At 43.1% G+C, this 24372-nt stretch overlaps 1 protein-coding gene and 1 long non-coding RNA gene across 3 annotated transcripts; one reads left to right on the top strand and one right to left on the bottom strand.

Annotated features, from left to right (window-relative positions):
* On the bottom strand, positions 1–23252 carry Cd48 (CD48 molecule). 2 transcript variants are annotated; one of them, XM_048357621.1, is made up of 4 exons: positions 23089–23252; positions 6370–6675; positions 1968–2231; positions 1–325 (listed from the first exon to the last, which is right to left on the bottom strand). In XM_048357621.1, exons 1-4 carry the CDS (start codon positions 23159–23161, stop codon positions 231–233), a joined length of 738 nt encoding a protein of 245 aa, XP_048213578.1. In that variant the 5' UTR covers positions 23162–23252; the 3' UTR covers positions 1–230. The 2 variants fall into 2 exon arrangements, with proteins under 2 accessions (XP_048213578.1, XP_048213577.1); XM_048357620.1 differs by having other exon boundaries at positions 6370–6678; positions 23089–23251.
* LOC125359734 lies at positions 4663–14790 on the top strand. The gene is made up of 4 exons (XR_007212611.1): positions 4663–4673; positions 6689–6697; positions 12433–12435; positions 14522–14790. It is a non-coding gene; the product is annotated as an uncharacterized LOC125359734 (long non-coding RNA).
* Positions 23253–24372: the final 1120 nt, after the last annotated feature.

Below are 24372 nucleotides of genomic sequence, written 5' to 3'. Positions count from 1 at the left end.
AAAAAATTAGCACAGTAGAGTCACTTTTGGGGGTGGAGGGAATACATTAGAATCTTTATAGGATGTTAGAAAACAACTAGGAGATATAAAATGTAATAATAACCACAATTTGTTAAAGTTCATTGATGTGCTTCAACAACACATTTTCTCCCATTCCACATAGCCAGAACTCCTGTCCTGGTTAAGAATATTATTGTAAAATCCTCTGGCCTTGATGTTTCACTCTTGAATCAGAAGAGTTCGTCTGAGATAAGTAGAAGGCCAAGAATAGTGGGCATCATGACCGCAAGCCAATTTGCCATCCATTTTACTCCAGTGGATCGAGCTGAAAGAGCCATAAAATAGATATAAACATTTAGGTGTCTTGATTGATGTATTGATGAGGGCTAGGAGTGCTAGATGTTGGCATGGGAACTCTTAAAGCAAGGAAAGCAGTCTCTTGGAGCCTGAGTCCAATTCCTATGTGTTGGGAGCACCCTCCTCCTTACAAAAGCCTCCCCAGATACAGAGCAGAAAGAGTGAAGAAATCTATTAAGTATCACAGGCTGGGCTGAATCCTGTGCTTGAAGGTTGGCTTGATATCTCTGTGGGCCTGGGAAAGAATCAATCCCATGCATGAATGAGGGAGGGAAGAGTAAATTTAGGTGTAGACAGATGACTCTACCATGTATTGCACAGCTGATTCCCAGGAAGGAAGAACCATGCCCTCTTCTGTTTCTCCATCCCACTAAGTATCTATACCAACTGGGAGGCAGATGGGAAACAGAAATAGAAAGGAAAAGAAAAGGAATGGAGAGGAAAGGAAGGGGAGAATAGCAGAGAGAAAGGAGAAATCATAAGAAAAGGGGAATGAGTTATAAAATAGGGTAGATTAGGGATCTTTTTTAGACAATAATACAGCAGTACAAAGTGACAAGACTGATTTAACCTACCCCTCAAACTGAAGTATTTATATTGTTGCTTTTGTGCTTTCTGAATATGAACAGTCCCTTTTTATAAGAGACAGGATTAGGTATCTTCCTTTCTCTAGCTCTCAGAATGTGTTATTGATATGAAGTGATGTTGGATTTGTCCTATCTAACTATGGTCTCACAGCCAGACACCAATGTGTCACAGTGCATCTCTGATGGTGGAGAATAAGTGTATTATTAGTAGAGGCCAGAAAGATACTATCTGTTAACTGGGAAGAGCATACAAATTCTATAACTCAGCTGCAGAAACAGAGGGAAAGAAACCAATGCAGATGAAGGGGAAGACAGAGTCCAGGAAGACCATGAAACTACAATGCTCCCAGGAGCCAGGATCCCTGAGGCCTACATATGACAGAGATCACAGGTAAGTGTTGGCCCTGCAAATATAGGTTATTCTGGAAGAATATGTATTCTAGGGCTCAGAAAAGTCACTTTATGGTATAGAAGTATGAGGCTAGAGTGCTGGAGATTGTGATTCAAATTTGTTAACAGGTCCTCCATATCTAAGGGCCTCCGGACTTGAGGAAACTAAGCCTGATTTAGCCTTCTTTCTTTGAGGGCTTGTCAGGCACAGTGTTGGATAGATTACATGTCTTGTCTTACTATTCCTCTTAAGATAATAAGATCTGTTTTTAGGTCTTACATTTGAGAAGGACATGACTTAGAGAAGCTGTATAACTTGTTTAGTACTAAGTGACAATACAAGATTGACCCAAGATGGGACCATGAGTTTAGCTGCCTGTGTAGGTCAATAGCGCCTATGTAGGTCTGAGCTAGCACAGAAGTGGCTCAGAATGTCCTATGATTACCCAAGCTTCAGATTTTTCAGAACATGTATTGTCAAAGTGGAGGAAGAGGAGGGATATCGGAGATCTCATGTCAAATGCCCTTTGCAGGTGAGGACACTGAGATTCACAAAGGCAAAGCAAGCTGGTGGGGAGGTGTGAGCCAGGAGTAGAACTCAAGTCTCTCAGCTCATTCGGAGACATTTCTTACCTAGAGTACAGGGTGGAGTGAAGTAAACTGTATCATTCTTGCTACTTAAAAGATTGCTGACTTGACAGGAGTATGATTTGGATTGGTTCTGTGGCGTCACGGTGGCTTCAAGTGTATTTCTCTGGAGTTCCTTGGGAAAGGGGACGGAGTCCTTATACCAAAGGTAGTCCGCAGATTGATTTACCACACAGGACAGCCTTAGATAACAGTTGCCATCCAATTCTTCTGTCTTCTCAATGTTTATGATAGGCGTGAGTACAGGGTCTGAAAATAAGGTGTACACATGTTGTAGAATCAGGTGATGAATTTATGCATTTATGCTGTGAAGGTTTCACCAACAAAAGGAACCAGGGGAGGGACCATGAACATGACATGAAGGAGTGTCATAGTGGCTCCAACAGAGGGAGCCAATGAGCAGCCTTGATCTCAGGAGGCTTCAGACTCCCAGTTACTATTTGGCTGTGTGCCGGAGAGGGGGCTGGACTCCATTACAGACAACTAGGAATAAAACAGAGTGATGGGGCCACGTGTGATCAGAAACCTGGGTCAGACTGCGTCCCAAATGTCTGAATGCCCAGGGCCTTGCTCCAACAGTGGTTCACAGCTGCACTTTGGGGCCAGTCCCTCCCTCAAGTATTTTTTAACTTGGATTCAGGAAGAGTCCAAATAAGAGGTCCTGCCTGCACATGGCAAAGCCCTCTGCAGAGCCACCTGGAGGAAATTCCATCTCTTGGGACTCTCACAGAGCTGCAGAGATACTTCCTATAATTCCTCACACACATCAGTGCTGAATGGTTGATTGACTTGGATAGCACAACATCTGTCACATTTTCCTCCCTCCCTCCCTCACTCCCTCTTTCTTCTTTCCTTCCTTTCTCCTTTCTTCCTTCTGTCTTTCTTTCCTTCCTCTTATTTTTCTTCCTCCCTCCTTTCCTCTTTTGCCCTCTGTCCCTCCTCCCTCCCTCCCTCCCTCCCTTCCTTTCTTTCCTTCCTCATTGTTTTTCTTCTTTCCTCCCTCCTTTCCTCTCTCCTTCCTCCTATCTCCCTCCCTCCCTTCTTTCTTTTTTCCTTCCTTCCTCATTATTTCTTTCTTCTTCCCTCCTTTCCTCTCTCCCCCTCCTTCCCTCCCTCCCTCCTTTATTTCTTTATTTCCTTCTTCCCTTCTTTCCTCTCTCCCCCTCTGTCCCTCCTCCCTCCCTCCCTCCCTCCCTCCCTCCCTCTTTCTTTCTAAGACAAGGTCTTGCTTTGTAGTTCAAGCTTGCAAATATCTGGGCTCAGCTTCCAAGAGTGCTCAGATTACAGGCATGCACTACCATACCCAGCCTGAAAAACAAGTGCTTTTTATGTAGTGTAAGCGTTGTCCTATTGCTCAGTATCTGGTCCTGGGATAAGGATTGTTTACCTAAAACCCTGTAGAATTTTTCCATCTTAGTCAAGGGGGAAATACCTGCAGAATCAGTATTAGGTATACTGATTAGAATTAAAATGTCACAGAGAGTTTACCAGATAAGGTTGTCTCTGGCTGTATGTATAGGGTGGGGGACAAGGAAAATTCTACAGTGTGGTCTCCTGAACTCAAGCTTTGCCTCCTCCACTAAGCACTGCCAGATGTGTGGGCTTTTTCTATACATTTTTATGGCATGATTTGTGCACTGGTTTTCACCAGTTTCTGTGCTTTTAGACTAACATTCCTACACTTTCTTCATGATCAGCATAGCACTGGAATCAGCTGGAGTGGTCTGGCTTCAAGCTGTTTCCTTCCTCTTTTCTGGGCACTACTGGGGATGTAACCTGGGGCCTTAAACATGTTAGTCAAGTATTCTACTGAGTACATGCATGGAGCTGCCTTGAAGCGTGATTCCTTTGCTCAGAACATCCTAGGGTCCTTACCCCCCACATCTCAAGGGTCTTACCACAGCATAATATGCTGGAGCCAGGCCATCTTATGGATCTCTCTTTCTTTCTTTCTTTCTTTCTTTCTTTCTTTCTTTCTTTCTTTCTTCTTCTTTCTTTCTTTCTTTCTTTCTTTCTTTCTTTCTTTCGTTCTTTCTTTCTTTTTTTGGCCAGTCCTGGGCCTTGGACTCAGGGCCTGAGCACTGTCCCTGGCTTCCTTTTGCTCAAGGCTAGCACTGGATCTCTCTCTCTTTCTTCTTTCTTTCTTTCTTTCTTTCTTTCTTCTTTCTTTCTTTTCTTTCTTTCTTTCTTTCTTTCTTTCTTCTTTCTTTCTTTCTTTCTTTCTTTCTCTTTCTTTCTTTCTTTCTTTCTTTTTTTGGCCAGTCCTGGGCCTTGGACTCAGGGCCTGAGCACTGTCCCTGGCTTCCTTTTGCTCAAGGCTAGCACTTTGCCACTTGAGCCACAGCGCCACTTCTGGCCGTTTTCTGTATATGTGGTGCTGAGGAATCGAACCCAGGGCCTCATGTATACGAGGCAAGCTCTCTTGCCACTAGGCCATATCCCCAGCCCCCTATGGATTTTTCGATATTCAAAAACTGTGCCATATGGTTGTGAAAACCTTTAGTAACTTGGAATCCGCTATGATTGCAGAACTTTGTAGATATTGGTAAATAGTACAAATAGGAGCTTTTAAATTTTGTTGATTAATTCATGTGTGGCCTTGAAGAGCTCATTTATAAGAACAAAACCATATGAGATTTTCCTGTTTCCAGGATCTTCTGAATTTCAGGCCACATGATATAGAGAGAGTGAGTGAGAAGGGACTCTGGCCTCTTTGACCAGGAACCACCTGGCTGGCAGGGACCTGAAAATATGCAACATCTGTTTGTGTTGCATTTGCATTTTTTTTCATTTTCACCGTCTACCAATTTCTGTTTCCACCTGACCTAAATATTTAGATCAGACACACACATCTGAGCCATGTGGGTTAAATCCATTTGTCTCTCATCAAATTTCTCTTGAGACATGATCAATAGATTCAGTCCACAGACTCTTAGGCCTGCCTGTCTAGACTGCTCCTGAGTCTCAGAAATCCTCCCTTGGCCTTTTCTAGATATTCTATACTTCTTGAATTGTTCTAAATAGTCCCAGTTCCTTCAAATATCTTCTACTTTTTTGTTTTTTGGCAAAATACAATGAATTGATTTTTGTAACTTGTCATAAAGATAATCTTTCTACTTTTGTATTTTTTCAAGTTTTAGTGACACATAGTAGTTGCATGCATGTATGGGGTATTGTGTGATAACTGGACACATATATACAATGTATCATGAGGAAATCAACATTCTTCTCTTCAAACCTGTCTGAAATCTATGTATTGGGCATTTTTGAGCTTTTTTCCAGCTACTTTGAAATATACATTAAATAGTGGTAGAATACAGTTGTTCTACCATGCTACAGAACTAGGCCCAATTCTTTCAACTTAACTGAGTTTGAAAGTCATTATCCAAGTTCTCTTTTTCTCCTCTGCCCTTCTTAATGTCTAGTGACCACTACCATACCTTCTACTTCTTTGAGATGAACTTTATTAGCTTTCACACGTTTTTATCTTTCTGTGTTTGACTTAAATCACTGACCCAGAATTTTGAATCCAGCTCTGACTGACTCCAAATATAATCCTTATTTCCCATACCATATCTACTGTATGTACAAGTGGTTTTGGGAGTTCTGGGGTGTTTTCTTCCATATCATTCTGGCAAGTTAAGCAACAAAACAACACCAAAATCCTCCTTAGTGGCTCCTGTGCCATCATTTAAAAAATATCTTTCCCACAAGTCTGAAAAGGTTCAAGTTCAACAATGCATCAAGATGAGTTTAAGAGGGCTAGAGGTACAGCTCAAATGATAGCAAGCTGAAGGCCTGAATTCAAATCTTAGTACCACCACCACTATCATCACCATCAACAACAAAAAAGATAAGTTCAGAACTGATATGGATGGACGAAATATAGAAGAAATAATCTCTATTTGCTATGATATGTTTCTATTTGTCCTTCCCCTTTCTCCAGAGAAAGGAGGATAGGGATTATATGTTAAAAATCTTTATTCCCATCTAGTGGCACTTTTGGAATTGAACAGTGAAGGCTCTGACCTCATCAATGGACTCATTCATTGATAATTTCATGACTGAATGGACTTTTGTGAGGTAGGATTATAGGCTTGCATCACTCTGCCTGGCTAGTTTTTGAGGTAAATTCTTGCTAACTTTTGCCTTATATCATGATCCTTTTTATCTCTACCTCATAAGCAGGTTGGATTCTAGGCAAAACAAGGGTTTTAAATGTTGGTGTGTGCTAGCTCAGGCTTACTCCCAGGTAGACCTGCCTCCAAGGGGAGTGACTTAAGCCTGTCCTGAGTTTTTTTTTCCTCTTTCTCCCAAAGAGTCTCCCATAACTGCCAGTATCTTCCCAGGGTCCTGGAAGAAGTTGCCATTGTCTCACTTAACTCACCAAGCACCTTCAGGGGTATCTCCCACTGCATTTCTTCTCCATTCTTCAAGATTCTAAAGTAGTAGGTGCCACTATCCGATTTTTGGACATGATAGATATGCAGCGCATTACTTTGAAGATCAAGCTTGACCCTGTCCTTAAATACAGAATTGAAGTACTTAGGAGGTATGTTGGGATTGTGTTCTACAATCTTTTGATTGGTGGTGTAGAGCCAAGTTACATGGGTGGCATTGCCTGGTGGTCCTTTGGAGATTTGCAGAGTCACATTGCTGCCAGATAGCACAATCTTGTCAGGTTCCGAAGTATCTGCTGGTGAAAGTGAGAGAGAGTGAGCTCCACCTTGGAGAAAGCAATGTTGCCCAGTGGCCAGGCTTTAGATTGGACTGGTTGAACAGCGAAGTAGGAAGGGATTTTGGTTATGGGGTAGTATGCATTGTTGTCATCAGAGCTACTAGTCCTCTGATTAGAAATTCAGTCAAAGTTGAAACTGGAGAAGTAAGCCTGAAGATCAAGGAGAGTTTCTTCTTATCTGGCTACTTCTATCCCCAGACAATAAAGAGAAAGGACACAGAGCTGACCCTGGTTTTCCCCCTTACATTTTTTCTTTTCTTTTTTTGCCAGTCCTAGGTTCAGTCCTGGATTCAGGGCCTGAGCACTGTCCCTGGGTTCTTTTTGCTCAAGGCTATCACTCTACCACTTGAGCCACAGTGCCACTTCTGGCTTTTTCTATATATGTGGTGCTGAGGAATCGAACCCAGGGCTTCATGCATATGAGGCGAGCACTCTACCACTAGGCCATATTCCCAGGCCTCCCCCTTACTTTCATACCAAGAGATTTTTCAAATAAATTGATAGAATATGGGAGAGCTTCTCCTATTTGGAACTATACCTCTATCTAGATTGTAGAGAAAAGGGGTGAAGGAAATACTAGGAAAATCTCCTGGGATGAGATGGTCACTGAGTCAAAGGATGTTTAAAGGCTAGTGAAAGCCATGGACCAGGCATTATTTGAGGTACTTGTGATACATCAATGAACTGAATAGCAAAGAGCCTTGAGATCGCAGTGTGATAAATATAAGGACTAAGTCCACGATATAGTGTGTTGGGAAGTGATGCTTTCTATATCAAAAGAGAGTCCCTAAACTAGACAAAGGGGACTCATAGGTACTGGTAGGGAGTGATGGATAGCAGATAATGTTTTTAATGTTGTCCATATCTAAATAAAGACTTGAGCAGGGCCTCGTGGCGCAACAGTAGCGCGTCTGACTCCAGATCAGAAGGTTGCGTGTCCAAATCACGTCAGGGTCACAAAGTTGAGCATCTTTGATCAGAAGATGGCACCGTCACAGTAGGGAGGCACCCCGACTCGCTCCAACTGAATAGTGAGCTGGGAACTCCAACACCCAAAACCCCATCAAGAACCCATCAAAACCAGCAGCCAGAAGCAGTGGAGATACGCAGGAAAACACAAAGGAGTAAAAAAGAAGAGCCGAAAACCTACACGGAGCCGGAGAATCTCCGGGGCACCCTCCGCCCACCAGCCGACCCTGGCCGGAACAGGGCCAGGCTGGGAAAGGGGAACCCGGTGATTGGTAGACAGGCTGCCAGGAGTGCAGAGTCCAGACAGCGGGACCCCACAGACTCTAGGGAGGGTGCGGACCAAGACATACGGCGACGGCAGTGACGAGAAGTTTGGGTCCACACCGGGATCGAATGGACGGCGGCTGGAGAACCCAGCGTGGCAGAAGGGGGGAGCCGGGGACGCCACCACGACACTTCGCCACCCCCTGAAGGACCAACGGCTGCGCGGGACACACACACAATCCAGGACCAGTGAGTCCCCCATTGCCCCCCTCCCCCAACGGGAGACCAGCTATCAGAGACCCAAACCCTACAAAGAAGCTAGATCTCCCTCCCTCCCCCTCCCCACCCCGAGGGAACAAAGAACCCCCAAATCAGGCGGGAAGCTCCCATCAGGTGCTGGGAAGTCACAGGAGTTTAGCAGGGGAAGGGCGGAGCAGCCCCAAGGCCGCCCAGGAGCCTGAACTGGCCAAATCGGCCCTGCCCCCTTCCCAACAGGGGCCGGGGGATGGCTGGCAGTGCAAACCCCACCCGAAGTGCCTGGACCTTGCGGACTCTTACAACTAAAATCACAGGCACTGGAGGGCAATACCAGCACAGCAGGGACACCTCGGCCTGATCACGCCCCCCCCTCTCAGCGGAGGCACAGTCTGAGGGTGCTAACCCGCACCCGGACAGTTGATCCCACTGGGCCCCACATATACCGCCCCCCACGACGGACTAGCGGGAGGGCGCAAACACAACCCAACAACCCGGGGCTCGCTCTGGGAGGCGTACCCCGCTAAAGTGGACAGGGCCACAGCGCCAGCGCCTGTTGTAGTAGGCACACAGCACACAGGTGGGCGGGGCCCCCGGCAACAGCACCACTCTGGTAGGCATACCCCGCACAGGTGGGCGGGGCCACAGCAGCAGCACCTGCTCTGGTTGATGCACCTACACAGGAGGGAGGGAAGAGCTACAAACCAAACCTGAGAAGCTATCCACAGATCTCCAGATGCACAAATCACAAAGAAACATAACACAGTTCATCAAAGAGCAAGCCAACTCGCCAGCTCCAAAAAGCAGCACGACTGAAGAGGGGATGGAGAATAAAAAAGCAAATGAGGCCATGTTAACAGGAATGATGGAAAGCGTCAGAAATGAAATCAGAAAACAAGTCCAGGAGTTTAGAGCGGAAATCTTGAAGGACACCCAGGAAGCCAAGAAAGAAATGGAAGCAAAAATGGATACAATGCAAGCCTTCTTTAAAGAAGACCTTAACATCCTGAGAATTGAAATGCATGAAAAAATAGATTTAAAATACAACTCTTTAAATGAAGAAATTTCCACGATCAGAGCTGATCTGACAACCATAAATAGCTCTCTGACATCCATAAATTCTGCAATTGAATCCACAGCACAAAGAATTGACCATGTGGAATCCAGAATCTCTCGCCTGGACAATGAAGCAGCTGAAAACAACCAGAAAATGACCACACTCCAAGAAATGGTGAAACTTCAGGGCAGACTAATCCAGGAACTAATGGACAAAGACAAGAGATATAATCTGTGCATAATTGGAATAGAAGGAGTCGAATACCAGGGATTAATCATATTCTCAATAAAGTTATTGCAGAAAACTTCCCCAATCTCACAAGGGACCCCATCCAGGTAACTGAAGCCTATAGGACACCTGGCAGGCAAGACCCCAGAAAAACCACCCCAAGGCACATAATATTCAAGACTTCAGATCTCAAGATTAAAGAGCAAATTCTGAATTCAGCCAAAGTGAAGAAAGAAATTTTCTACAATGGGAAGAGGATTCGAATAACAGCAGACCTCTCCACACAAACTTACCAAGCACGAAGTGATTGGAAGAACACCATCCAAGTACTTCAGGCTAACAATATGCAACCTCGGATCAAATATCCAGCGAAATTGGAGTTCACATTCGAAGGGAAAACGAGATCTTTCCACACCGAAGAGGAGCTAAAGGAGTATGTGAATAAAAAACCAGCCCTACAGCGAATTCTAAGAGGGGAGCCCCACCCAACAGAGATCGTACAAGACACACAGACAGAAACAGAAAGAAACTACAATAGCCAAAGCCCAACAGAAAGAACAGCTCACTAAAGACAAGAAAAAAAAAAAAAAAGAGGAAAAACAGCCCAATAAGAAAATGGAAGGAGAAAAAAACATCCTTATCCTTGATCTTTTTAAATATAAATGGTATAAACTCTCCGATAAAGAGGAGCAGACTGGCAGAATGGATCCGCAAACAAAAAGTTGACATCTGCTGCCTACAAGAGACCCACCTTACAGCAAGAGACAAAAACAGGCTCCGAATGAAAGGATGGAGCAAGATCTACCAAGCAAATGCACCTACCAAAATGGCAGGCGTAGCCATCCTGATCTCAGACAAGCTGGAATTTTCATTAAAATCAACTCAAAAAGACAAAGAAGGACACTACATATTAATACAAGGAAAAATCCAGAATCAAGACGTCACGGTGATAAATGTATACTCACCGAACAAAAGAGGCCCTACATATGTCAAGCAAATTCTCACAGAATTACAGAACAAGATAGAAGCAAACACAATCATAGTGGGTGACATTAATACCCCACTCTCTCCAAGAGACAGATCCAACACCCAGAGGATCAGCAAGGGAGCTGAGGACCTAAGTAACACCATATTCCAAATGGATCTGACAGACCTATACAGAATCTTCCACCCTACAAAGACCCAATACACCTTCTTCTCAGCAGCCCATGGATCACACTCCAAAATAGAGCACGTCATAGCCCACACAAAGAACCTCAGCAAATACGAACGTATTGACGTCATCCCATGTATTATATCTGACCACAGTGGATTAAAGGTAACCCTCAATAACAAAGGATACCACAGAGGCTAGACACACTCTTGGAGGCTAAACCCCACACTGCTATCCAACACTTGGGCCATAGACCAAATTAAAGATGAAATCAACAAATTCATAAGCCACAATGACAATGAAAATACATCACAAAGAAACCTATGGGACACAGCTAAGGCAGTACTGAGGAGCAAGATCATTGCCCTCAGCACTCACATTAAAAGAATGGAAGCAGAGCAGGTGAATAACCTCATGATGAAACTAAAACAACTGGAGAAACAAGAAATGACAGAATCTAAAACGACTAGGAGGAGAGAGATCACAAAGACTAAAGAAGAGATAAATCTGATTGAAAATAGAAAGACCATTCAACAAATAAATAAGACTAAAAGCTGGTTCTTTGAGAAAATAAATAAAATTGAGAGACCCTATCACAAGACTTACAAAAAAAAGAAGAGAAGAGACTCATATATGTAAAATCAAGGACTCCACCGGAAAAATTACAACAAGCACACACGATATTCAAACAGTCATAAGGAACTATTTCCAGAACCTCTACTCACTAAAAAACAATAATTTTACAGAAATGGATCAATTCTTAGAGAAGTACAAACTGCCCAAACTGAACCAAGAAGAAATAAATCAACTAAATAAACCAATAACTTACAGTGAGATACAGGAGGAAATCAAGAACCTCCCAACAAAGAAAAGCTCAGGCCCAGATGGGTTCACCAACGAATTCTACAAAACCTTTAGTGAGGAGCTAATACCAGTACTCCTCAAACTCTTCCGCAAAATAGAAACAGGGGGAGAAATCCCAAACTCATTCTACAAAGCTAATATACTCATTCACAAACCAGGCAAAGACCCAACAAAAAAAGAGAACTACAGACCAATATCACTAATGAACACAGACGCAAAGCACCTCAATAAAATATTAGCTAACAGGATCCAGAAACTGATCAAGAAAATCATACATCATGACCAAGTAGGCTTCATCCCATAGTCACAAGGATGGTTCAACATCCGTAAATCAATCAATGTAATTCACCACATAAACAGATCAAAAATTAAGAATTACATTGTTATCTCAGTCGATGCCCAAAAAGCCTTTGACAAAATACAACATCCATACCTATTAAAAGCTTTGGAGAGAACAGGAATAGATGGAACTTTCCTCAAAACAATAAAAGCCATATACAACAGACCAACTGCTAATATCATATTAAATGGAGAGAAACTTAAATCATTCCCCCTAAACTCAGGAACAAGACAAGGATGCTCACTCTCCCCACTTCTTTTCAACATAGTGCTGGAATCCCTAGCCATAGCAATAAGGTAAGAGGAGGACACCAAAGGGATCCACATAGGCAAGGAAGAAATCAAATTATCCCTATTCACAGACGACATGATCTTATATCTGAAGGACCCAAAAAACTCAGTACCCAAACTCCTACACCTAATAAACCAATTTTGCAAAGTAGCAGGATAGAAAATCAATCCACAAAAGTCAGCAGCTTTTCTGTACACCAGCAATATACAAACAGAAAAGGAAATTATGGAAACAATTCCATTTACAGTAGCCAGAAAAAGAATAAAGTACCTAGGGATCAACTTAACCAAGGACGTGAAAACTATAAAAATGTAATAAGGGAAATCAAAGAAGACACAAGGAGATGGAAGGACCTCCCATGCTCATGGGTAGGCAGAATCAATATAGTGAAAATGGCCATATTGCCCAAATTGTTATTCAATGCAATCCCTATCAAAATCCCAGCCACATTCTTCACTGAAATAGAGAAACCAATCCATAAATTCATATGGAACAGCAAAAGACCTAGAATAGCCAAAGCAATTCTAGGCAAAAAAAAAAAAAGCAGGGCAGGAGGTATCACAATACCAGACTTCAAGCTCTACTACAGGGCCATCAAAACAAAAACTCCCTGGTATTGGTATAAAAACAAATTGGAAGACCAATGGATCAGAATTGAAGATCCAGAAATAAAACCGCACTCTTACAGTCAGCTGATATTCAACAAAGGAGCTAATGACATACAATGGAATAAACATAGCCTCTTCAACTACTGGTGCTGGGAGAACTGGGCAGCCATATGCAGAAAACTCAAAGTAGAACTAAGTCTATCACCATGCACCAAGATCAACTCAAAATGGATCAAGGACCTCAATATCAGACCTGAATCCTTGAAACTACTGAAGGACAGAGTAGGAAAGACGCTAGAACTTATAGGCACAGGAAGGAACTTCCTGAATAGAGTCGCAGGGGCACAACAAATAGGGGAAAGACTCGACAAATGGGACTACTACAAATTAAAAAGTTTATGCACAGCCAAGGACATAGCCACCAAAATAGAAAGACAGCCAACGATATGGGAAAGGATATTTACCAGCACAGCAACAAAGGCCTGATATCTGTCATCTACAGAGAACTAAAAAAACTAAGCCCCTCCAAGCCCAATAAACCAATTAGGAAATGGGCAAAGGAGCTAAAGAGAGACTTCACAAGAGAAGATATAAAAATGGCAAAGAAACGCATGAGGAAATGTTCAACATCCCTGGTAGTAAAGGAAATGCAAATAAAAACAACGCTGAGATACCACCTCACCCCAGTTAGAATGGCCTATGCTCTGAACTCAGGCAACAACAAATGCTGGAGGGGGTGTGGGGAAAGAGGAACCCTTCTCCATTGTTGGTGGGAGTGCAAATTAGTACAACCCACTTTGGAGAACAGTATGGAGGTTTCTCAAAAAGCTCAATATAGACCTACCCTATGACCCAGCCATACCACTCCTAGGCATCTATCCTAAACAGCAAATCCCAAGATATCAAAAAGACATTTGTACTTCCATGTTTATCGCAGCACAATTCACAATAGCCAAAATATGGAAACAACCCAGATGCCCCTCCACAGACGAATGGATCCAAACCATATGGTACTTATACACAATGGAATATTACATAGCGATTAGGAATGGTGAAATATTGTTATTCACAGGGAAATGGCCAGAAGTCGAACAAATAATGTTGAGCGAGACAAGCCTAGAACACAGAAAACAAAGGGGCATGATCTCCCTGATATATGACTGTTAAGAAAGGGAGACGGAGAGACAGTAGAGACAAAGTCTGTGAAACCAAAAACTGCTTGTCAAATAGTTTCCCCACAGGATTGGTGCAGCAACCCAACAGTATGTAACTAAAACCAAACAATTACTCAACATATACTCAAAAGCTATGTATGTACGTTCATATAAGACTACTGTCAACATATTGTCTAATATCGACATTACATTTAAAGCCCTAGGTGAACTTTCTTGGGCTTGGCCATGTGGCTACTGTATATGTTCTTGATACATTGTGTATTGTATATATGTCTACCTGACCTAGAGAAGGGATAGAAAAACAGGGCGTAAGATATCACAAGAAATGTACACACTGCCCTACTATGTAACTGTACCCTTTTTGCACAACACCTTGTCAAAAAAATTGTGTTCAATTAATAAATAAATTAAATTAAAAAAAAAAGACTTGAAGGAGTAGAGAGGAAGTCTGTCTGGGGTAAGAGGGAAACAAGCAGAGGGAAGAGCTAGAGCAAGTTCCTGGGGTGGGAATGTGCCTGCTGTGTTCCAACAGTAGCCAAGAGGCCAGAGAGGACAATGTGACGTGAACAAGAGGAATGAATATTAATTGACACACAGAGGGAGAGTTGGGGATAGTGGGTAAAGATGTATTTGATATATTTAGAATTTGGGGAATGGGCTAGGGATCAAACTCAGGACTAGTGCATGTTTGGCAAGTGTTTTACTACTTAGCTACACCTCAGCCTTTGGTTGTTTTGAGACAAGGCCCAGTGGTGTGGCTCAGTCTGGATTCACATTCTTGATCCTCCTGCATCTGCTTCCTGAGTGCTAGCATTACAGGTGCATACCACCCTGGCTGCATATGATTCACTTAAAAGCAAGTTTTTAAAAGGTAAGAAAGTGAGCCAGGCACCGGTGGCACACACCTGGAGGCTGATATATGAGGATCGCAGTTCAAAGCCAGCCCAGGCAGTAAAGTCCATGAGACTCTTATCTCCAATTAACCACCCCAAAAACTGGACGTGTGGGTCAAAGTGGTAGAGCCCTGGCCTTGAGCAAAAGAGCTCAAGGACAGCACTCAGGTCTTGAGTTCAAGCCCCATGACTTAAAAAAAAAAAGTAAAGAAAATGGAAACTATTTGAGGCTTATTTAAGAAACTTTGGATGAGAGGCACAACTATCAAAAGCAATGAAACTGAAGGTTTAGAGCCTCTTGTGAGCCCCTGGACAGCCCTTACAGTGTCTTCACATGGTTTCACAGTGTCTTCACATACTGATGTCTTACCAAACACGATTTTAAACCCAGATAAGTGGCCACTTCCTCTTTCTAGTTTAACATCCCTTTCATCACATTTCTGTTTGCATTATGATGCAACTAGTGGCTATTTTGCAACCTAAGAGGAACTATAGATGGAAAATAGAGCATGGTGGAATATACCATGTGGCGCACACTCTTCCGTGGGAGGGACTGCCAGTCACTCTGGTGAGGATGTGGTAATGAGCCAATCCCCCACTCTCTGTGATGCCACACCTCTACATCCTCAGGCAAGTGGTCTAGGAGAGAGAGAGAAGAAGAGAAGCAAGGCTTGAAGTGTAAAGGAGCCAGAGCTATTCAGTGGCAAAATACTCTAGAAGCATGGAGTTGTTTCGTTACATTGCTGTGCCATTTTTCTGATTTTCATGGTTCATGTAGTAGTTATCAGCAATTTGTTGGAATTTCTTCTCATTCTAACTGAATGAGTTTTTGTTTCTATTTATATGTATGTTCTGCTAATCATTTTAGAGTACCCTCAACTATGTATTAGATTTAGGTTCTGAAAAACCTGGTTTGGTTAAGGAAAGCATAAAGGAAAGACAATAGCTAGACTTAGGCATCAGTGTCTCATACCTTTGTCCTAACTACTCAGGAGGTTGTGATTTTAGGATTGATTTGAAGCTAGTCTGGTAGAAAAGTCCATGAGACAGTTATTTCCAATTAATCAACATAGCTGGGAGTGGAAGTGGTCCAAGTGGTAGAACAGCAACCTTGAGTGAAAAAGCCAAGAGAGAACTCGAGATCCTGAGTTCAAGCCAAAGATAGTAAGTAGGAAGTGAAAAATGAAGGGAGGTCTGTTGATTCTTCTTGTAGAGCAGGAAGGATGATGGTGTCTGTAATCTAGAGAAGAGAAGCAGAATAAAAGCTACATGTAGAAGAGAGAGGGAGTCTTCCATATCACATGGAATGTCACATGTTGTCACACAAAAGACTCACTTGTATTATCCAACATCACATATATCTAATTGTTCACTTTCTAGTGTCTACCATTTCCACTAGCATCCTCTTCAACAACCGAAAAATCAAAATAATTAGGTTCCCAGGATTTTCACGGTTCATTCATCTTTTGTTTCAGGATTTATTTCCTTGTTCAACCATCCCTCTATCCATTCAATGAACACCATCATTGCTCCCAAACAATAAATTTAGTTAAAACAACAGTTATTGCAAACCACAATGATCCTGGTAAGGCTAGGCTGTGAGATCAGCAACTCAGAGTGTCTGGCTTCTTACTACATACACCCTAGGAAGACATTTTCTCCAGGATTTAAAAATCTTTAAACATTGGATTCCAAACTTACTTTCATTCTTGTTTACATGTGAATAGAAGGGAAAACAATAGGCATCCTAGGTCAGCTTTTTTTTTTTTTTTTTTTTTGGTCTTGACATTATTGATGTTTGGGGCCAAATAATACTTTTTGGGAGTCTCTCTCCTATGTTTCAAAGGGTATTTTAGCAGCATCCCTGAGCTTTCTCCACCAGTACCAACAACATTTCTCCAATTGTGACAACCAAAACTATCTCTAGGCATTGCCATATTTTCCCCAAGGGATAAAATTCCCCTACCTTAGCTCTAATGAACTACAAACCTAGGTCATCCTTGGCAGATTTGCCAACATAACTCGTCATATGCTTAGGAGATGGAAAACTCACAGTCTGATGACAGAGGGAAGTAGTAATGCACAGAATGTTGATTCTTCTTTCCTTAACCACCTTTGTGTAACAGTTTTAACAAGACTGTCCTGATTATTAGTCATGATGACTGGCCAAGACTTCTTTTTTTTTTTCTTATTGTCAAAGTGATGTACAGAGAGGTTACAGTTTCATACGTTAGGCATTAGATACATTTCTTATACTATTTGTTACCTTGTCCCTCATTCTCCCCTCCCCCTCCTCCTTTGCCTCTCCCTCCATGAGTTGTTCAGTTGGTTTACACCAAACAGTTTTGCAAGTATTGCTTTTGTAGTCATTTGTCTTTTTATCCTGTGTCTCTCAATTTTGGTATTCCCTTTCAGTTTCCTAGTTCTAATACCAGTATATACAATTTCCAATGTACTCAGATAATATACAGTGATAGTGCAGGTACAACCACAGGAAGGAGATACAAGAGGATCATTAACAATAGAAGCTACGGTTTCACATGGCATGTTGAAAGTAATTACAGCCGTGATATATCACTTGTTTCCATAACATGGAGTTCAATTCACTTAGCATTAACTTATACATTCATAGAGGCAAGCTATTAGGCTCTTGTGATCCTCTGCTGTGACTAGCCTAAACCTGTGCTAATTATTCCCTATGAGGGAGACCATGTTTCTTTGGGTCTGGCTCACTTCACTTAGTATAATTTTTTCCAAGTCCTTCCATTTCCTTACAAATGGGGCAATGTCATTCTTTCTGATAGAGGCATAAAATTCCATTGTGTATATGTACCACATTTTCCTGATCCGTTCATCTACTGAGGTGGCCAAGACTTCTTAATGAGAAATAAGGAAGTATGTGAAGAGGTAAAGTAAACCCCATTTTCAGGCAGTCCCTGTTTTGTTGTCTGTTTAAATTATGAGTAACCCAGGCCACCAATTATCCTGGCTAGCAGGACAAGCTTATTAGGGCCCAGCTGGTCAGGAAACTCCCTGCTTAACTCTAACCACCTGGGAATGCTTAACTCTAACCACCCCGAAATACCTCGAGACCTGAGCCAATCAGATTTGTACTCGTATCCTAATCTTGCTTGAACACCTGATTGCTGTACCTGTGGGTTTTTGCCTTTATAAGCTTTGTGAAATCTCAGCTCGGGGCCTTCCTCCTAACCTCCGCTGTGTCAGTGGGTAGGACGAGGCCCGCGTTGCAGCTCGCCTGAATAAAGCCTTGCTTTTGCATTTCGGAATGTCTGGCTCTCGGTGGTCTTCTTGGTGGTCTTCTCGCGACATGGGCATAACAGTATGTATTGTAGGTAAAATCTTGCCATGCCTTCCCCCCAAATTCCATCTTTTAGAAGGCAGGGACAGTAACCTTAAGTGGAAGTAGTATTTTGATTTAATTCTAACAGTTGGTGATATGTCTGGATACATAGGATAAAGTAACAGTGTTAACTTGACGCTTATAATAGGAACAAATAGGATCCTGCTTGTGCCCATCTATGTTGTCTACAAAATCTAAATTATGGCTTTTGCCCATATCAGAAAAAGTCATAGCTGGGCTTGGCAGAGCATATCTGCAATCCTAGCATTTGGAAGGCCAAGGCAGGAACAAGTATTTCATGGTCAGTCTGGAATACGTAGTGGATTTTAGGTCAGTATGAATTGTATTGTTAGACTGTCTCAAAAAAAAAAAAAAAGAAAGATGAAATAAAGGAAGGAAGGAAGGAAGGAAAAAAGAAAGAAAAAGGAAAGAAAACCAAAGGGAAAAAAGTCACAATTCCACACCAAAGATCATTCCCCCCAAAGAGAAAGAACTTGTAAGGAAGAAGCTCTAATTATTTTAGAAACAGTTCTCAGGTTACTAGTAAAACTCCTAAGGAAGAAAGGAGGTGAGTCTTAAAGCTATGGAGTCTTAAAGCTGTGGAGTTACATGGAGTTTTGGATGAAATCAAATAGCTCAACATACACAAATCCTTGTAGTAAGTAGATTATCAGTAGATATCAAGAGCATAAATTATATGTTGGGTGACAAAATAAAGAGGGTGCTGTTTCCTGAGATAGGAAATGTAATGAGCTTAGGAGGAATCATTGCAATGGAACCTGAAGGCCAGGAAGGAGAAACAGGAATCAACCATTCTTTTAAGACACTGCAGAATAAATGTGAAGAAGGCATTATGTAAAGGGGCATGAAAGGTAAAGAGATGGTTTCTGTTTTATTGAAAAAGGAAAATAGCTTAAGCTATGATAGGACAAAGAGGGGAAATCATTGGAAGAAGAAAGATAGGAAGAAGGAATAGGACTGGGTTTATGGGGGGTGGGGGCTTAGTGTAAACTTGAAAGCATAGATCTTGGTTGAGGGGGACACCCAATGCCCACTAGGTGGCACCAGGCCTCTGGTTGTTTTTTAGTCTTCCTTGGGGTAGGCCTCAGCCATGTGAGTGAAAATAATAATAATAAGCCCAGGCACGATCTTGCTGAAGCATGTGAGAGGTCCTGGGTGAAATGTGCTGAACACAACTCCCCATCCCCCACACTCCTGAGCCTAATAAGTGGTGGCTCTTATTTTTAACCATACTGTCGGGAAAGCTTGTTAAACAGCAGTAGACAGCCAGAATAAAGATAATGAGTCAAACTTTGAACACATGTTTAGAGACACTAGAAAAGAAGTCTAAAAGATGGAAATTCAGGTCTGGATTCAAGTAAGAGCTCTGGCTTTGAAATTTATTTATCCTTATTCCATCCTTTTATCTGTCTCAGGTTATGTGTGTGCCACATTTGCAACTTTATGTTTTTTATTTCACTTGATCTTATTAGCAGTATCTCAAAGGAAAAAGAGCATGTTAGTAGACCCATTGTAGAGTTGAGGAAGCTGAGGCTCAGGAAATTTTTATGAATTATAGAGAAGTCCCACAGTGTAGATTGGGGTTGAAGCCCAGGGCATCTTGACAAAGGCTGGTGTGTCTAAAGTTCATTGTGCATAGTGACCAGGAGTCACCTGCACATTGCACCCAAAGCAGAATAAACGATTAAAAAGAAATACCAAGAAAATCCAGAGAATAATTGGCCAGGTGTTTTTAACCAGACTATAGAAAATATCTAAATATTCTCTTTCTGGCACTGTGTCTTTCCCAACAGTTAATATTCACATCCGCCAATGTTCCTTATCAATCCCTGTTATGCCCAAGTCGCAGGACCACCACCAAGAAGACCACCGAGAGCCAGACATTCTGAAATGCAAAAGCAAGGCTTTATTCAGGTAAGCTGCAGCTTGGGTCTTATCCCATTCACCGACACAACAGAGATAGGGAGGAGGACCCCGAGCTGAAATCTTACAGGGTTTATAAAGGCAAAAACCACAAAGTTACAGCAACCAGGTGTTCAAGCAAGATTAGGGTTTGGGCACAATTCTGATTGGCTCGGGGGTAAAAACTTTCCAGGGTGGACAGAAGTTACCAAAACACTCCTTCAGTTGTCTGGGTTCTGACAACCTGCCCTGCCAGGTGAAGTATTTGGCAGCTTGAGTGGGCTCATAGTGCCTGTTTATCTTTGGCCAGCATGGCTATTTCTCAAAGCTTATGCAGGCCCAAGGTTGTCAGGGATGGCTATACCTTTAAGACCTGCGGTTGCTTGGCTGCTAGCCACTCCTACCTTCTCCCTGGGTCTGGAACCTCCCCCAAACCAGCCCCGCCTCTCATCTGTGAGCACATGTCTCCTAATGGCGCTGGGGACCGGTCCTTGGGGGACTGTGGTCCCTGCCTCTGCAGGAAGTTCCGTGACATCACCGTGATGTACAGTTCATTAGCCAATCATTAATACCCAGTTAGTCCCTCCTCTTCCTGCCGCCATTACTGTTATATAAAACCCTCCCCTGAATAAAACTTTGAAAAGCTCCTGAAGCTTACTCAGAGAGCCCATGCGTACCTGGCCTCCTTGGCGAATATAGGCGGGGTGGAGGGCATTTTCGCAGCTACACGCAACTGAGGCTACCTGTGGCCCCCATTCCATCTTGGATTGCCCGCAGGTCAGGCGACCAAGGGAGAGAGTGGAAAGGGAACACATAAGGGGATAAAAAGCTTGGCATCTCCACAAAGGAGAAGTATACATTTAGCCCGGCACAAGGTTACAGGCACAGAGCTGACTTTAAGATAGCTTTGTTTAAGGAATTTACAGCTTCAACAGTTTCAGCACAAACAAGTCTAGTTTTTACAATTTAACATAAACAACAAGATGGCTACGGTTTCAAAATGGAGTCACTGCTGCCTCAAAGTAGGATTTACCTTCACTCTTCATCCCTACTTCAGACACCATAGCAGTGTCAGACACCATAGCAGTGTTGAACCAATTGAGGCAGCCCCACAAGCCCACATGGTTACAAAGGGCTCTGAAGACCACATGTCCTTACACTCACATAGCCATAGACTAGCCCAGATCAAAGGATCACTCCTCTGAGAAGCCCAGTATAAATGATCAGTCACATTCCTCCAGACATTACTGACTCATATTTCAATGTTTTGATGCTCTGTAACTGCCTCATGTTCATTATACACCTGGTACTGAACATCAAAGCCCTTTAATAAAAATAAAAAATACCCGAGTACTTGTAAGGTCAACCCCGGAAGGGCTCCATGCTGTTGCCCCCACCTGGTTAAGTCTCCACCTAGTTAACTGGGTAACCCACATACCTGGAGGTGGTTACCTCCCCCTTCCCAGAGGTCACATCCTAATACACCTGGCTACACCCTCTTGCCCCTGCCCTAGATAAGGCAGAGCTGGGCCAGGGTCACCCATTCTCTCTGGCCTTGCTTCACCTCAGCCACAGGCCAGCAGTTCTCTCTGAATACCGCGTGGCCTGAATACCATGTGGCATTCTCCTTTATCAGCTACCTATTTTAAAAACCTAACAGGGGGCTGGAGATATAGCCTAGTGGCAAGAGCACTTGGCCCATATACATGAAGCCCTGGGTTCGATTCCCCAGCACCACATATACAGAAAATGGCCAGAAGTGGCGCTGTGACTCAAGTGGCAGAGTGCTAGTCTTGAGCAAAAAGAAGCCAGGGACAGTGCTCAGGCCCTGAGTCCAAGGCCCAGGACTGGCCAAAAAATAAGAATAAAAAATAATAAATAAATAAATAAATACAAACCTAACAGTACTTATTTAGGGAAATAGTAAGAAAGACTAAAGCTTAACTCTTTTTCAGCTGGCCTGGTAAGGTAGTTCCTGATCGAAGAGGGTTAGGCTGCCATAATAGAAAAGGAAAAGTAGTTCAGGCCCTGGCCACATGAGGAGAACCTGGATGAGCTATGGCAGAAGAATGGACCTGAGCTCTTAATGAATAGATAGATGTTTGGGGTTTCTTTTATACCAAGGCATCTTGGATTTCCTCTTGGAGCCTGATAGAAACTGTATCCAGAAATCCTCGGTAGAGCAGCCCTTTCTAAGTTTATTACCTACAGTAATGACAAACCTCTGGGGAAATGATACCTCTTATCCTTTTATTTACCTTATCATATCACTCATTTATCTCAGAACATAACTTCCTGCACATGAAAAAAAACTCAAAGAAGGTTTAAAGGAACGCTGCACATCTAAATATTTAAAGTAGCAACTCTTAGTGTAGCACTTCCTCTTATTTAAAATACAAAAACACTTCTCTGAAATGCCAGCTACCATGGGATGAAGCCTAAGGGGCCTACTTCCTCACCATCTCAGGTGTCACTTTTGTCATGTCCACTTGGGTTTTCCAACTCTTTTGAGATAGAACTTCATTCTCCAAGATGAAAGAAGGCTGCGTAGCTGAGTGCCAGTAGCTCACACTTGTAAGCCCTTGTACTCAGGAGGCTCAGAATTGAGGATTGAGGTTGGAAGTCAGCCTGGACAGGAAAGTCCTGGAGACTATTATCTGTACTAAAAAGCCTAAAGGTAGAGCTGCGACTCAAATGGTAAAGATCTAGTCCTAAGCAAATAAGCTCAAGGACAATGCTCAGACCCTGAGTTCAAACTCCAGGACTGGCGTACACAAATACACACACACACACACACACACACACACACACACACACACACACACGCTAACCAAACGTACCATATTCCTGCTACAATAATGGGAGAAGCTTCTGCAAAAGATAAGCCCTACTTCCAGGATTGGGCTACACCCCATCTCCTTTCCCCTGTGATCATGCCTCCCGTGCCTCCTATACCCAAGCATAGGCAGACGGTTGGTGGAAAGTACCTTGCATGCTAGTCACGAGGAGAGTCAATAGTAGGTCCAGAGCCAGAAGCCAGTTCCTTCTTGTAGAGTACATGCTTCTTTCCAGAGCGTCCCAGGAATGCAGGAGATAGCAGAGAGCAGGGGTAGATCAGACTACTTTAAAAGAAGCATTGGTAGAAAGAAAACACACCAACTTTTCTCTCCACCCAGCATCTGGGGGAGGGACTCAGAAACCAGAAAAGGAAGTTGAATAATGTAACGTCTGCCCTGGGATGGCCCCAGGAAGTTGCCCTGTATCTGGTTAAGACCACCCAGTTATCTGGGTGACCAACAGACCTGGAAGCAGTTACCTCCCCCTTCCCTGAGGTCACATCCAAATCCACCTGGCCATACTCTCCTACCCCTGCCCTAGATAAGGCAGAGGAAAGGGTCACCCCTTCTAAACCTTCTCTCCAGCCATGCATCATCTCGGCCTCAGGCCAGCAGTTTGGTAATAAACTTTTTCCTCCTGGCTGAATATCGTGTAGCATTCTCCTTTATCAGCTACCTACTTTAAAAACCTAACAAATATGTTCTCCCCCACCCCCCCACCCTCTGTGTGTGTGTGTGTGTGTGTGTGTGTGTGTGTGTGTGTCTAAACTTGAAAACACCATGGCAACAGAAAAAAATCATATGTATAGGTATTTTTTTGGAGGGGGGGTAGGGAGAAGATTCACGGCTTCTATTGGATTCTCAGAGGGGTCAGTGCTCAGAAAGGATTGCGAGTCCTTGACAAAGAATCAAAGGAAGAAATTGCTCTTATTAATTCAGAAGCTAAAACATGGTGGATAGATTTTTATGCAGAGCAGAAATCTGAGAATTCAGATCGGCATTGCCTTAGTGCAGTATCTCCTACCCCAGGCTCTTCTTCCCTTGAAGGAGTGAAAAACTTATTAACTGATATTAACCGCATATTCTGCTTCTGTAAACCTGCTTGCTGCTTGCTGTCCCCTCGTCCCCCCCCCCTCCCCTTTCCCATGGAAGCAAACAATATGGTTACGACAGCTGGGTGACAAAGACCGTAGAAACCCTTCCAGAAAGAGGCTCTGGCTGAGTTTCGAGAACAGCAATAAAACTACTCCACCTTGGGGCTGGGAATATGGCCTAGTGGCAAGAGCGCTTGCCTCCAACACATGAAGCTCTGGGTTCGATTCCCCAGCACCACATACATGGAAAATGGCCAGAAGGGGCGCTGTGGCTCAGGTGTCAGAGTGCTAGCCTTGAGCAGGAAGAAGCCAGGGAGGGTGCTCAGGCCCTGAGTCCAAG

This window comes from Perognathus longimembris, chromosome 11 (genome assembly GCF_023159225.1).
Source record: "Perognathus longimembris pacificus isolate PPM17 chromosome 11, ASM2315922v1, whole genome shotgun sequence".
NCBI classification, from domain to species: domain Eukaryota; kingdom Metazoa; phylum Chordata; class Mammalia; order Rodentia; family Heteromyidae; genus Perognathus; species Perognathus longimembris.
The sequence above is the reverse complement of the archived record's forward strand: the minus strand, read 5'-3'. Positions and strand labels throughout refer to the sequence as shown.

Bases quoted from the DNA above. Each gene is read 5' to 3' on its own strand.
- Cd48 (XM_048357620.1), bottom strand. From the start codon at position 23,161: ATGTACTCTACAAGAAGGAACTGGCTTCTGGCTCTGGACCTACTATTG. The intron at 6,679-23,088 runs GTACTTTCCACC...CACTTTCACCAG, and splicing joins CCTCGTGACTAGCATGCAAG to CAGATACTTCGGAACCTGAC. The intron at 326-1,967 runs GTAAGAAATGTC...TGGCTCTTTCAG, and splicing joins CACTCCACCCTGTACTCTAG to CTCGATCCACTGGAGTAAAA.